This window comes from Archocentrus centrarchus, chromosome 13, assembly GCF_007364275.1.
Source record: "Archocentrus centrarchus isolate MPI-CPG fArcCen1 chromosome 13, fArcCen1, whole genome shotgun sequence".
Lineage (NCBI taxonomy): Eukaryota > Metazoa > Chordata > Actinopteri > Cichliformes > Cichlidae > Archocentrus > Archocentrus centrarchus.
In genome coordinates, this window is record NC_044358.1 from 5,141,493 (window position 1) to 5,154,833 (window position 13,341).

General features: G+C 40.5%; 1 protein-coding gene across 1 annotated transcript in view; it reads left to right on the forward strand.

Moving 5' to 3' along the window:
• Positions 1–328: 328 nt before the first annotated feature.
• The window catches only part of sez6b (seizure related 6 homolog b), a 298,710-nt gene continuing 285,697 nt past the window's right edge, over positions 329–13,341 (forward strand). The window contains exon 1 of the mRNA XM_030745381.1: positions 329–621. Within this exon, the coding sequence (XP_030601241.1) occupies positions 549–621 (73 nt within the window). The 5' untranslated portion in view covers positions 329–548. The remainder of the gene's footprint in view (positions 622–13,341) is intronic.

Sequence of the window (13,341 nt, forward strand, 5' to 3'; positions counted from 1 at the left end):
CTAAGCAATAGAACCAAGTATTAAATTCATTAACCTGCAAGAAAAGTGAAAAGAAATATAAGAAAAAAATATAGAAACTGCGCACATATTTAGTGATGCGATTTAAAACGTTCACGGTGCACTTTTAGCGCTTAAAAGAAGGGCAGTTTTGTAATTCAACAGTTTTTAGTTGCAGCCCAAACTTTGAGCTCCAATGGCTCTCCGTATGTTCCACTGACTGACGCTAGGAGCTGAATGCTCGACGGCAGCGCTGCCCTGAAGAGGAGTCTCCCAGCAAGTAGAGCACAGAGCGCCGCAACGGCAGCAGCAGCTCCACTCTCCTCCAGCCTCCACTCAGCGCACAGTCTGTAGGCTGTGGTCGTGTTGGTGGACCGAGAATAACAGCCCCTCGTCTGTGTCAATGAATAAATCCAGACAGCAAACCCGGGCTGAAGTCATCCAAAAGAGCGCACAGTGTGTGTGATCGGCGGACCTGTCAGTGCTTCAGTCCGTCAGAGGGAAAGTGCTGATTCCAAGGCTCGAAAAGCGCTAAACGGGAAGAAGACATCATGAATGGGATGAGAGATTATTTTCCTGTCCTGCTTGTTCTGGTGGCTCTGATGACAGACACGGGCGCCGGAGGTAAGAACTGTCCAAGAATATTTACTATTATATTTATTTCTTTAATATAAATGAAAAAAAAAAAAAACCTTTCCGTGATTATCCAGAGTGTTCACACGAGCTTCTCAGCCTTCGCTCTCCAGAATTAGATGCTTGGGTGGAGGATTTTTTTTCCTCCCTTATTTCATAATGGACGCTTTCCGTTTCCACCGTTTTCTAGTTCCTCCATGTGCTCACGGATTACAACAAAAACACTCTGCTTACTGTGAGGAACACATGAGTGCATGCAGAGGTTGTGGTTAGATTTCAGGTTTGATTGTTTTCATTGCAGTCCGATAAAACCCGAGCAGCTGTGCAGAAAGCACAAATCTTCAAAGCCTATTAAAGTTATCAATCAAAGCACATTTTATATATCAGAAAGCAAAGTCTAATAACCGTTACAAGTTCTTATATGACCCATCTATAGCTCTGCTATTCTTGCTTCAAGTTTTGAATTAAAGCAAACAGGCTGATAAAAAATTTCAAGCGTCAAAATAGCTAACTAACTAATTACATGCATGAATAAATAAATGTAAAATGAAATAAAAATAATAATCTCCAAATAAATGTAACGTATCTCCTAGTGCTCCTTTCACAATAGGGGGATGGCTCTGTAGCCTCTCTGCATTATTCATATCCTCCGACAAACACAGAAGGCAACAAAACACGGCTGATGTTAGAGAGACGGCTCCCCGGATCCAGACTAGGCAACATTTGAACACTGCCTCAGGATTTTCTATCAAATCCATACCAAAGGAATCAGTTATCAACACTGCCTAGTCTGTACACTAAAAACTATTATTCAGATATCATACATGCCTCTTTGACAGATGACAAGAATTGTATGAAGTAAAGAAGTTACCTGAGGAGACGCTCCCCCCTGTCAGTCACCTTTTAATTGGATGTGTCTGTGTAGGTGCAGCTGACACCGGCAGAATCTTGATTATTCAGGTGATGATGGATGCTCATGCATTTGGGATAATCACTTTTTGAACCTCAGCATCACAAAAATAAAAATAAATAAAAAAATAAAGAAGGCTGACTGGATTTGTGCTTTCAGATCTGCCATGTGAGTGAGCCTGTCCGCAAAGCAGACGATTCATCATGACAGAGATGGAATGAGCTGCTCAGTGTGTGATGGGGTTTGAGCTTCATCTAGGACGTTGATGTTACAATGAAGTTAAACTGTTCCCTGTTAGACTGCTGCCACCGTCACCGTGCACGCTTTCATTAGCAGAGCTGCGTCCTAATTCCACGCTACCTATTAAGTCTAAGTAGGTTTGTGTTTCCACAGCAAAATTAAGTGTAAGTCTGTTTTTGACTGCACAGTACGAGGGAAGAAAAATGAAGAAGCTATTAAGCTGCTAAAAATATAAACATGTTTTAGAAAATGGTGGTGATAGCTTCACAGAGATTAAAGTTTCAAATACATTTTTTTTCTATCAGTGTAAAAAAGACTTAAAAGTAAGATAACAGAACAGTGACATCTCAAGAATCATCAGTTCATGAGATTTCACAGTTTTAACCCCACACTATACCTCATGAACACAGGACCTATGGTTGGTGATGTCTGGCATGGGAAAAGTTATTGCTTTGCCTTGTGAGTTGCAGGGTGGAGCCTGCATGGATATGAGCAGTTTGGAGGCTGAGTCAAGCACATGGGCCTGTAGTATGTTCCTTGAAATACTCCTGAGCAGCCGTTTGTTCTGCGGCTGTAGGAGATGAATGCTGTTGCAGTGGAGGAGAAGTAACAAGATGATTGATCTAATTCAGTCATTAGTGATTTTAATGTTGTGGTTGTTCACTGTACATTACAAGATCAATAAGGAGTAAAGAAAGGAAAACTCAGTTCCACTTCCTCTTACTACACCTATTAGGAAAAACTTTATAAAGTGTAACTAATCATGCTTTATTAATCTTTGTTATAAACTTTTAATAAGAATAACTTTGGGGTTTCAAAAACTCTCTGGGTGGTAAGCCATTAATATTGAAATTTTAATAAGTTCTAAGTCCACAACAAATGACACAGTAAATAATTCAATTCAATTTTATTTACATCATTATTTAAATCACAACAGTCACCTTAAAGTGCTTTATAGTGTAAGACCCTACAATAATACAGGGAAAACAAATCAAACAAAGCACTTGGTGACAGCGGGAAGAAAAAACTCCCTTTAAACTGGAGCTTTTCCTGTTAAATCAGAGTTATCAGTATAAGGTTAGAGAGGTGTGACCTGTCCACGTGGAGTGCACCCAAACAATAGATTTGGAAAGATAAGTCTAAATTTCATGCAATAAATAATGTGCGGCCTGCTGTTGGCATCACTGACCAGCTCGACCTAGGATCCACACCAGGGTTGAATGACATGTGCATCTAATTCCCATGAGCTTGCACACTGGAAAAGTATGAAGAGTTCAATGTGGCTCTTCTGTGGTTTGGAAAATTATTTTGCTGCACCACATTAGACCTGACTCACGCAACAGCTCCTTCTAGCAGCTAGGTGAACTTCAGAAGGTGAGCACAACAACAACAACAACAACAACAGTGGAGCTGTGGTGGTTAATTCAGTTCAATCAATTCAAATCACAACACACAGTCACCTCAAGGCAGTTTATAGCGTAAAGTAAGCCCATACAATAATTACATTAATTACAAGAATTATTCTGGTAGATTTTTCTGTCTCTGCGTGTTACCAGTGTGACTTATTATCACAAACTTTTTAATCATCACTCCATAACTGATGAAGGTATTTACTTCCTGCAGGATGTTGTTCAGCTATGCGATGAACCGTCACTTGTTCTGGGGTTTGACAGTCCATCAAAGAACCATTGTTATTTTTGAAAATAATATAACTGATATTTACTATATTTACTGCTCAAAAATCTCTTCGCTGAATGAAGTTGCTGGCGGCCGTGTTGACTATGTCAGCTAATCAGAAGCAGTCTGATTGGTAGCGGGCTGTGTGCAGAGACCTGACAAAAAAACTTACTAGAGAGATGGAAGTTGTGTCCTGAGCGTGTAAAAATCTGCTATAACATGACGTGTTTAATGCAAAGATACTATATCCATCTGAAGTTTATTAAGCTTGTCTCACCAGGCCTCGTCTGCTGTTGTGTCTAATCTGGGAACAATGAGTAGGGATGTTTGCATTTTTAATTTGTGAACACTTTTTAAATTCAGTTTTTTAGCCTTTAATTAATATAATGTAGTATTTGGTGATGGTCAGGCCTAAAACCACAGACTGTACCTTTAGGCCTGACCATCACCAAATACTACATTATATTAATTAATATAATGTAGTATATTAATTGTTAAATGCATCAACAAATTGATGCATTCTCATAAACTTTGAATTAACCCATTAAAAACATATAGAAGTGGGTGCCAGCTTGTGGAAGCTACCATGTTGTTCTGCCATCATGAACACGGGGGCTGAGATGACATCACCGTTCCACCTAGTCACATTTTATGTATGTGGGTAGACACCGGCCACATATGTAGTATGCCAGATGGAGGAGAAGAGGACTCATAGGCGTTCAGGTGCCATGGAGGCAAATTTTAACTTGTGTTACCTGAGAAGGGGTCTCCTTCACCAAAGAAGTGAAAATGCAAAGTGACTGACATCTGGATAAAATGCCATCCTCGTCCTCCTGACCTCAAACCTCATCTTCTGGAGCAAAGTCAGGGCTCTCCCACACAAAAATGTGCATAAACATGCTTATTTATTCCTGTTATTGTTATAATTACTTACTGTCAGCAGATTAGACATGTGACCCTCCCATCTCCCGACAGCTGACAGCAAGCCGGCTAAACAACAGCAGCTGGTTATAAGTGAACAGTATGCCAGCTGCTGTTGAGCTCAAATGAGCTAAAAATCACACTTTCCCTCTGATAAACACTTTGGTAACATTCTCGCGTCATATGAGAGTTTATTTACTATGTGTCTGAGTCCAACAATCCATTCAAAGAAAGTTACACTAACACAGGATAACAGCAAAAACAGCAGCGCTTACTGACAGAAAAGTTCAGGGTATCCTCAACAGCTCCCCTCAGCATCACTGTCATCACTGTCATCAGTGAGCTTCTCTGGCTCATCGACCTGTATTGATCTCCATTAACAAATTTTTACAGCCTCCTCCCGATTAAATAGATGTGGATGCTTCTCACCTGGCATGAGGTAAACAGACTGGCAGCCTACACTCACTACAGATGAACAGCAGCCACAGTTTTTGAGGTGATTTGGGGGTAAAAATGTAAAATACTGCAAAATACTTAATTGATTGATATCCATTTTTTTTATTCCAGATTTATTGCTAAATGTTGATATTATTATTATATAATATAAAATATGTAAAAATATAGTGTGTACAAAAATGTTTTTACACAAAACATAGTGGAAACATACAGTAGTGACCGACCCCCAGCTAGCTGGGTGAACACTCTAAATGTAATGTTTTTGATTTCTCTGGGATGACTAAAACATGTTTGTCCTACAGTGACCACCATAGCTGGGAATATGCACCTGAATTGGGAGGGCTGAGAAAACAGAATTCAGCTAATTTCAATCTGCAATCTACTGAAATCCAGCAGTGAGATTTTACACACTGCAACCTTTTTCCTTTGCATGCCTCTCAAGATTGTATGCTGAGCTGGCTTTTGATCAAACGGATAAAAAAGTTCAAAAATAGTGTTTTCAACATAATTTCCATAGAGATTTGTTCACATATCAAAACATCAGCTGGAGCTTAACATAAAGATGTCGCTTATATCTGCACTGCTTTCTGCTCAGCTGCTCTGCTACATTAGCTGCAGACAGAACTGAAGGATTTTCATTCTGCAGGACAAACTGTGTGGTGACAACACTTTAAATATTAAATGACCTCAAACATCCCATATTGGCCGTCAGATGTATCAATTTCATTCTGTTTATCAGCATGAAAACCAATGCTATAAACATTTTTAGCATCTTTTTCTCAACCTGGTTGAGTAGAGTACAGATGCTGTTTGATATCACTGGAAACTTTGGGATCTTGACATGAGTGTAAAAAATGAATTCAGTGGGTTTGAAGGATGCTTAGCTGCATAATTTGTAACAATCTAGCTGCTACTGACCTAAAACAGTTGTAGAGCTCAAGGTTCAAGGACATGCAGCACTTTCATGTTTCAGTATTAACATTTTTTATTACCAACAGACTCGCCTGCATTTGTAAAACACGTAACATTCAAACATGTAATTATTACCTTTTCATGTTCTGTGCATTTATAGTACGGTTTGTTGTTCATCCCTCATCAGCTCTGTAAAGATTAATCAGCTTTATGAGATGCTACTCCTGCTCTAATAGACAAGTATCACCCAAGGGAAGTGATACTTCATGTTAGCAATGGTTATCCTTCACCCTGCCCTCTGATTAGCCTGTAATCAGAAGTGCCAGGACTCTGCAGCCGCTATATTTGGCTGCCACTTTTTGCTATTCAAAGCTCCTCACTGTCACTGATGCACAAAATGGTGAGTTCTTTGCAGGCTTTACTGGCATAAAATAAGCCTCGCATGAAATAAACCCAGTGTCTTTTTGGAAAGCAGAATGATTTAGAGGTTAAAAATGTGTCTTTTTTTTGTTGTTATTTCACTGCTGGCTTCAGGAATGCTGCTTGTAGTTGACCTTGACCTTTGACTTTTCTGGAAGGCAGACGGGGATGTGCAACACCAAGTTTATTTTAAAAACACAATCCAGTGATAGCTGTTAAATTCCATTTATTACCCCAAATGCTTCAGCATCAGAATGACCAACGCATATTACAGATTTTTAGTGTCTTTTTCAGCCACCCAGACAGCTTTTTGTGTGTATTCATGTCTCTGGAAATGGATTTTTAGAGGCTGTAAACTTCACAGCGATGTTCATGTTTTCAGTGTTAATACAGCACGAACATATCAAATTAATCTGCATTTACAACTACAAAACAGTGTCAGCAGGCATAAAGGCAGACATGATGCTCACTGTGATGTATAAAATGACTCAGGAAAATCTACATTTTCTCTGCTCTGTATTATGATTTTTTTTTATACAGTAAATTAAAATGCAATCAGTCACTGAGCTGACAATTATATTCTGATGACATCTGCACACACAATGTTTCATATCTCCTTCCTCTCTCAGCTGGTCCCTTTAGGGGCCTCATACCACCATCTCACCCCATCATCAGCATCCTCTTCTAACACATTGTGTGTTTATGATCACGGCGTGAACAGGTGGATTTTAACAGTTTAAACCACAGTTTTACAGTCACCGTCCAGGGGAATGTTAGCTAACACTTAGGCTTAACTTACTTTACATTGATTAACAGTGGTTTTTTACAAAGTGTTACCTATAGTTTTAATTTTGCCTCATGATCATTATTCCCAGATCCATTTTAAGAAACTAGCAGTAAAGAATTTAAAAAATAACCAGAGAATGAATTTCCTGAAGAAAATGCTCATATGTCCATTCAGTCTCCCTGTAGTCTCCTTGCTAATAAAAGTTTAGCATAAACCACTCAGTCTGAAGCAGTTTATTTGTTATAATATACACTGACTGAGCAGACTGCTCAGTTGTCATAGTGATCATCTCAAAGTTGTTTTCATATGACCTAAGTTGAGATAAGTTGAGATAAGTTGAGATAAGTTGAGATAAGTTGAGATAAGTTGAGATAAGTTGTGATAAGTTGAGATAAGTTGTGATAAGTTGTGAGTTTCTTTTGGCAAAAAATTAAAGTAAAACAGAAACTGCTAAAACAAGTTTGAGAAAATGAATTTAAATGTAAATGCAACTGCACATTATACCCACAACATCTCAATTAGTCAACACATTTTGTTAAAACCTATAATTTAGAAAGAGTCGGGGCCTCAGCAGAGATTGTATCATTTGGTAATGTTATAGGACATGCATGAAGGCCAGAGAGTACATAATAAAATATTCAAAAATAGAAATTTGTAATTAAATAAATTACCACAATCCAATCAATATTTCATTAACTTGGAGATTTTTTTCGTGAAAGAAGATATATTGCAGCCCTGGGGTATGTGGTTAACACACACATATGGAGGAAAAATTACAATTTAAAGCATCTCAACCTCCGTACAATTTATACTGCAGCACTTGTCAACAGTGCAGATGTGCTATCCGTCAGAGTGAAAAAGTGTCTCCAGGCTGAAGTCAATCATGAGCAGACAGAATCAGTATTGAGGTGACGATGCTGCATTTTCAGCTTTGGGCCAGTTTGTTCCTGAGGCTCAGACCTATGACTGATCAGCCCTGCTTCTCCTTAATGTTTTACCCTTGCTGCTGCACTCACTGCTGATTGCTGCTCTGTTCTTCAGTCACACTATGCAGCATTCTGTGCTGTTTGAGCACAATCATGGGAGCATCACTGTGAGTTATAGTAGACCTGAAAACACTGTTTTGATGATGTCTCAGAGGTTTTGGGATCAGACATTCTGTCCCTTTTCCTTCAGATTACTGCCCAGATAAATATGCTGGCCCTGGCTGACCCAGAGCAAGTGATGCCCTCAGAGTCCCACCCCCAGGGCCTGCTTGCATTGCCGCTGTCTGTCTGTCATTGTCAACACTCTGCTGGGAGAGCTGCCTGAAACTAATGGCTGCTGCAAGGCTGACTAGGCTAAAGCAGCTTTATTATAGGCCAACAACAACAACACAGTACACCAAACACATACACATCACAGCTTTCAGGGTCTAAAGGAAGGGACTGCACAGTGCCCTTGGCCAGTGGAAGCAATCTAATTCTTAAACAGCATAAACACACTTATGATCCGGCACTTTAAGTCTTCACCTCCACCTCAAAAGTCTGACAAACCCAGAATTGTTATGTCATTATTTTTCTCTGAGATAAATTACTTTATCCTGGGGTTTTACATGTGAGTTTTCAAAGTGGGGGAGAAGGCTCTATACACATAATACATAATACATTATCTGCACATGGGCACCAACAATCTTACATTAAAATGCAAAGAGCGTGTAAACAGGGCATTTCAGGCTTTGTTTAAAGTGAGCCCAATTAAGTTTAGCAAGTATTATTAGAAGGCATAGCATATATTTTCATTGCTATGCCTGGATGACCTCTAATTTCCTGCTTATAAATTCAGATAAATCTGAAGTTATTATGCTCGGTCCCACAAATCTTAGAAACATGGTGTCAAACCAGATACTTACAGTACTCTGGATGGCATTACTTTGGCCTCCAGTAACACTGTGAGAAATCTTGGAGTCATTTTTGACCAGGATATGTCCTTCAGTGCATATATTAAACAAATATGTAGGACTGATTTTTTGCGTTTGCGCAATATTTCTAAAATTAGAAACATCCTTTCTCAGAGTGATGCTGAGAAGCTAATTGATGCATTTATTACTTCTAGGCTGGACTGTTGTAATTCGTTATTATCAGGCTGTCCTAAAAGCTCCCTGAAAAGCCTTCAGCTGATCCAAAATGCTGCAGCTAGAGTACTGACAGAGACTAGAAAGAGAGAGCAGATTTCTCCCATATTGGCTTCTCTTCATTGGCTCCCTGTTAAATCTAGAATAGAATTTAAAATTCTTCTCCTCACAAGGTTTTGAATAATCAGGCACCATCTTATCTCAAAGACCTCATAGTCCCATATCACCCAAATAGAGCACTTCGCTCTCAGACTGCTGGCTTACTTGTGGTTCCTCGGATACTTAAGAGTAGAATGGGAGGCAGAGCCTTCAGCTCCCAGTTTGGCTTAAAACTTTCCTTGGGGAGTGTTTAGTTTTCATTCACTTCTTATTACTCTGTTTATACTTTACTGTGCATTTAATCATTAGTTATTATTAATCTCTGGCTCTCGTCCGCAGTGTGTTTTTTGTCCTGTCTCTCTCCCCTCACCTGCAATTGAATTGAAATCGAACTGAAGTTTCTTGGGGGCCAAAAACAACCAAACAAACAAAACAAACAAACATGGCCCCCTTCTCACCAACGGACACAATTATGTTTTTGTTTTATTAAAAAAATCATAATGTAAGATAAATACAGTATACGGTATTTTAGCTTTTACTGCAAGAGTCAAATTGCCAGCAAGGCTTGTGGGGTTACTGGTCACAGTCGTGGGCGTCTACCACTAGGAGGAACAAGCTTGGAACTGGCTGAATTTGTAGCATGTGCTGGATGAGCGGCTGGACTGTAACAGATTCACAGTTACTAGGGAATCCATCTTGGCAGGCAGAGCTATTTGAACCAAACAGTAGTATGAGGGACTGCTGACCATTATGGTTTCAGCTCTGGGTGTGTGTGTGTGTGTGTGTGTGTGTGTGTGTGTGTGTGTGTGTGTGTGTGTGTGTGTGTGTGTGTGTGTGTGTGTGCTTTAGGCTACATTTAGGGATATTCAGTGTCATGTTTAAGCTTTTCTAGAGATTGTTCACTGCTCAAAAAAATTAAAGGAGCACTTTGAAAACACACGAGATCTCAATGTGCTGCATATCTGTACTGATATGGACTGAGTAACGTGTTAGGATTGATAAGATGCCACATTGTTTGATGGAAATAAAAATAACCAACCTACTGAGGGCTGAATTTAAAGACACCCCAAAATGAAAGTGAAAAAAATGATGCAGCAGGCTGGAACATTTTGCCAAAATTTCATTGCAGCAACTCAAAGTAGTACTCAGTAGTTTGTATGACCCCCACATGGTTGTATTCTCCTAATTGAGACAACGGATGGTGTCCTGGGACCTCCTCCTAGCCCTGGACCTGGGCGTCACTGAGCTCCTGGACAGTCTGAGATGCAACCAGGTGGCATCAGATGGACTGAAGCATGATGTCCCAGAGGTGTTCTATTGGATTTAGATCAGGCGAGTGTGGGGGCCAGTCAGTGCTACCATTTCAGTATCATTAATGGTATCAGTTGGTCAGTGCAGAGAACATTCCAGACTTCAAATCACTTTTTTAAATACTTTTATTTGTATGTCACTCTGTGCACTCCAGACAATACACCTAAGCATGAGCTGTAGGACTTCAAACGTTTACTAAATTTTGATCAAAAATTAAACTTGAAATCCTCTTTTCCACAGCTGGAGATGGCTTTCGCACAATAATTTTTGCATCATGAAATCAGCATTGTGCCTCTCCTGTGATAAGATGTACTCTCTCCCTCCTCTCGCTGTACACACACACACACACACACACACACACACACACACACACACCCTTTTCCCCACCCCCTTCATCATCCTTGCCACAGCAGAAAAGCAATTTGTTCTTGGTGTCACTGATCTGATGCAATCAGCGCTGCTTCACGCTTTTGAATAAGGAGAAAAACAGCAAGAAAGGACACTGGGTTTAATTAAAAGACACACTTCTGTGAATGTGATGATCATATAATTTAAGGTGCAGGATTGTAAGGGTTACTTGTTCAACACCTGCTTTACGATTACAGCTGATTAACCTATCCAAACTCACCCGTTGCTCTCATCAAGGGCTATTCATGGTGCTGAGGCTACACTCGCCTTCTAATTGTCTCCCAGCCTTTTCCTCTTTAAAGCGCTCAATTGAAAATGAGAGTTATCAAAATTCACTGCTGCTCCCTCTCACAGGAAATGGGGGCTTTGGGTTCTTTACATACAGCTCCTGACACCTTCTGACAGGAGCTGAGGGGGTGGAGGGTTGGAGCACTCTCATTTTCCCTTTTCTCCGTCTCTCCTCTCTCTTTGGATAGCAGTCCCCGTGAAGGGAACGGCGCTCTTGTGAAGTGTTTACCCTCATCTCTGTCAGTCAAAGCTGGTTTCCTGAAGGCTGCATTCATATGCTTTACAATATCTCTGTCTCCTCACCAGTTTGCTATTTTCCATGACAGAACCTCTGAGTTAAATTAGAGATGATGCAAATGGGAGGTGATGTACTTTGAATTGCATCTCCTTTATATGTCACCATCACATCCCACATCCTGTCATCTTTGAACATTGCTTCATCTGGTGGATTGGCCTTTAAGGAACACGCTGTGACGTAAATTGTCGGGCAGTGAGCTGAATGTATCTCATTTGGCTTTAAATCTGACAATAACGCGTTCTCTGAATCTAATTCTGCTCGCAGACACACTTTACTCCACCCTAACTGTCTCGATTACACACTGCTACGTTAATACTTGGCCTAATTGATAACTGTCGCTCAATGTTATGTCAAGGGCACTGAGGGGTATTTCTTCCAAGTCAGCGGTCAGTGTCGGTTATGTTGGCTGCAGCCTAAACCAGCACTCTATTGGCTCTTGCACTCTGTATTTTAGCTACAAGGGGTCACCACAGCAATATGTTTGTTTTTTTTTGAAGAGTTGTCCTTCCTGACCCAGCCCCAAAAGGGCTTTGTGTCTCTAGCTGGAATCAAACCAACAACCCTTCTTTTGCCAAGCAAATGTGTTAACCACTACACCCTCCCCTTTTTGATTATTATCAACAAACCCCACAGCTCATAATGGCAGCTGACATACACAGTCCAGGATTTAATGGACGGTTGTCAGCAATGAGGAATAAATTATTTTACACCATACACACAGTTGCTTAGTGACACCTTGCTACTGCGTGGCATAGATTCAACGAGAGGCTGGAAACATACCTCAGAAATTCTGCTCCATGTTCACATGCCAGCATCACACGGTTGGTGTTGATTTGTGGGCAGCACCTTCTTGATGCCAGTTTCCTGTTCGGTTTGGTGTTTGGTGACTGTGGACCATCGCTCTTTATTAAAAAAACACAATATGACATGATTTGTGACATGTTGCATAATCCTGCTTAAGGTATTGAAGACGGTGCACTGTAGTCATAAAGAAATGAACATGATCAGCAGAATAGTAGTACTTTGCACTGAGACACAAACAAACACAGAGAAACCATGCATAAACAATTACAACACCACCTTCGGCCTGGCTTGCACCAACAAAGCAGGATGGACCCATGCTTTCATGCTGTTTTTAAATTGTGATGTCATCAGGAACTGGCACTCATTAGATGAGGTAACATTTTCCAGTCTTTCATTTTCTGATTTGACAGTACAGCTTTCTTCTCATTGTCTTTTACCAAAATGTTCCTTGTAAAGCTTTGACAAGTTTGTAATCGGCAGTAACTGCTCCTCGTTTCCTGGATGATTGCTCATTTCCTTCTCTGTCAACATCTCATCTGTCCATCTCAGCCACTGCTGCTGCCTCCAAGTCCAGCCCTCTGAGTACTGGAGGTGCATTGATCCAGCAGCAGTGGCGCATAGCCATTGTTTATACAGAAGACAGGCCCTGTCCGCTCTCCTCTCATGCACTGGCAGACAGTGTACACCTGTCTAATTGGGGCTGGCGTCTTCTGTGCATACAGAGCCAAAGGCCTCTCCACAATGATTAGGACTCTGACAGGCTTGGCTCTCTTTTAGATTGCTGCTTCAAATCCACAGAGCTGTTTCAGTAAGGGTGGGGAGGAGGGTCATAGTTTGTTGCTCAAAGGCAGAAGCAGAGAAAGTTGCTCATTTTGTGTTGTGTATTTCAGTAAAGTGTGTGTGTGGAAGAGAAAGAGAGAAATAACAGTTGTCAGTAAAAGGATATTAATGCTCATTTAATGTCTTCTGCTTTGGATCTATATTCTGAAGATAAAACAGAGTAGCCTGGGAGGAACTACCCAAGCTGGGCTGAAATCCTGCCAGAGAAAGCCAGCGCATAGGTTAGA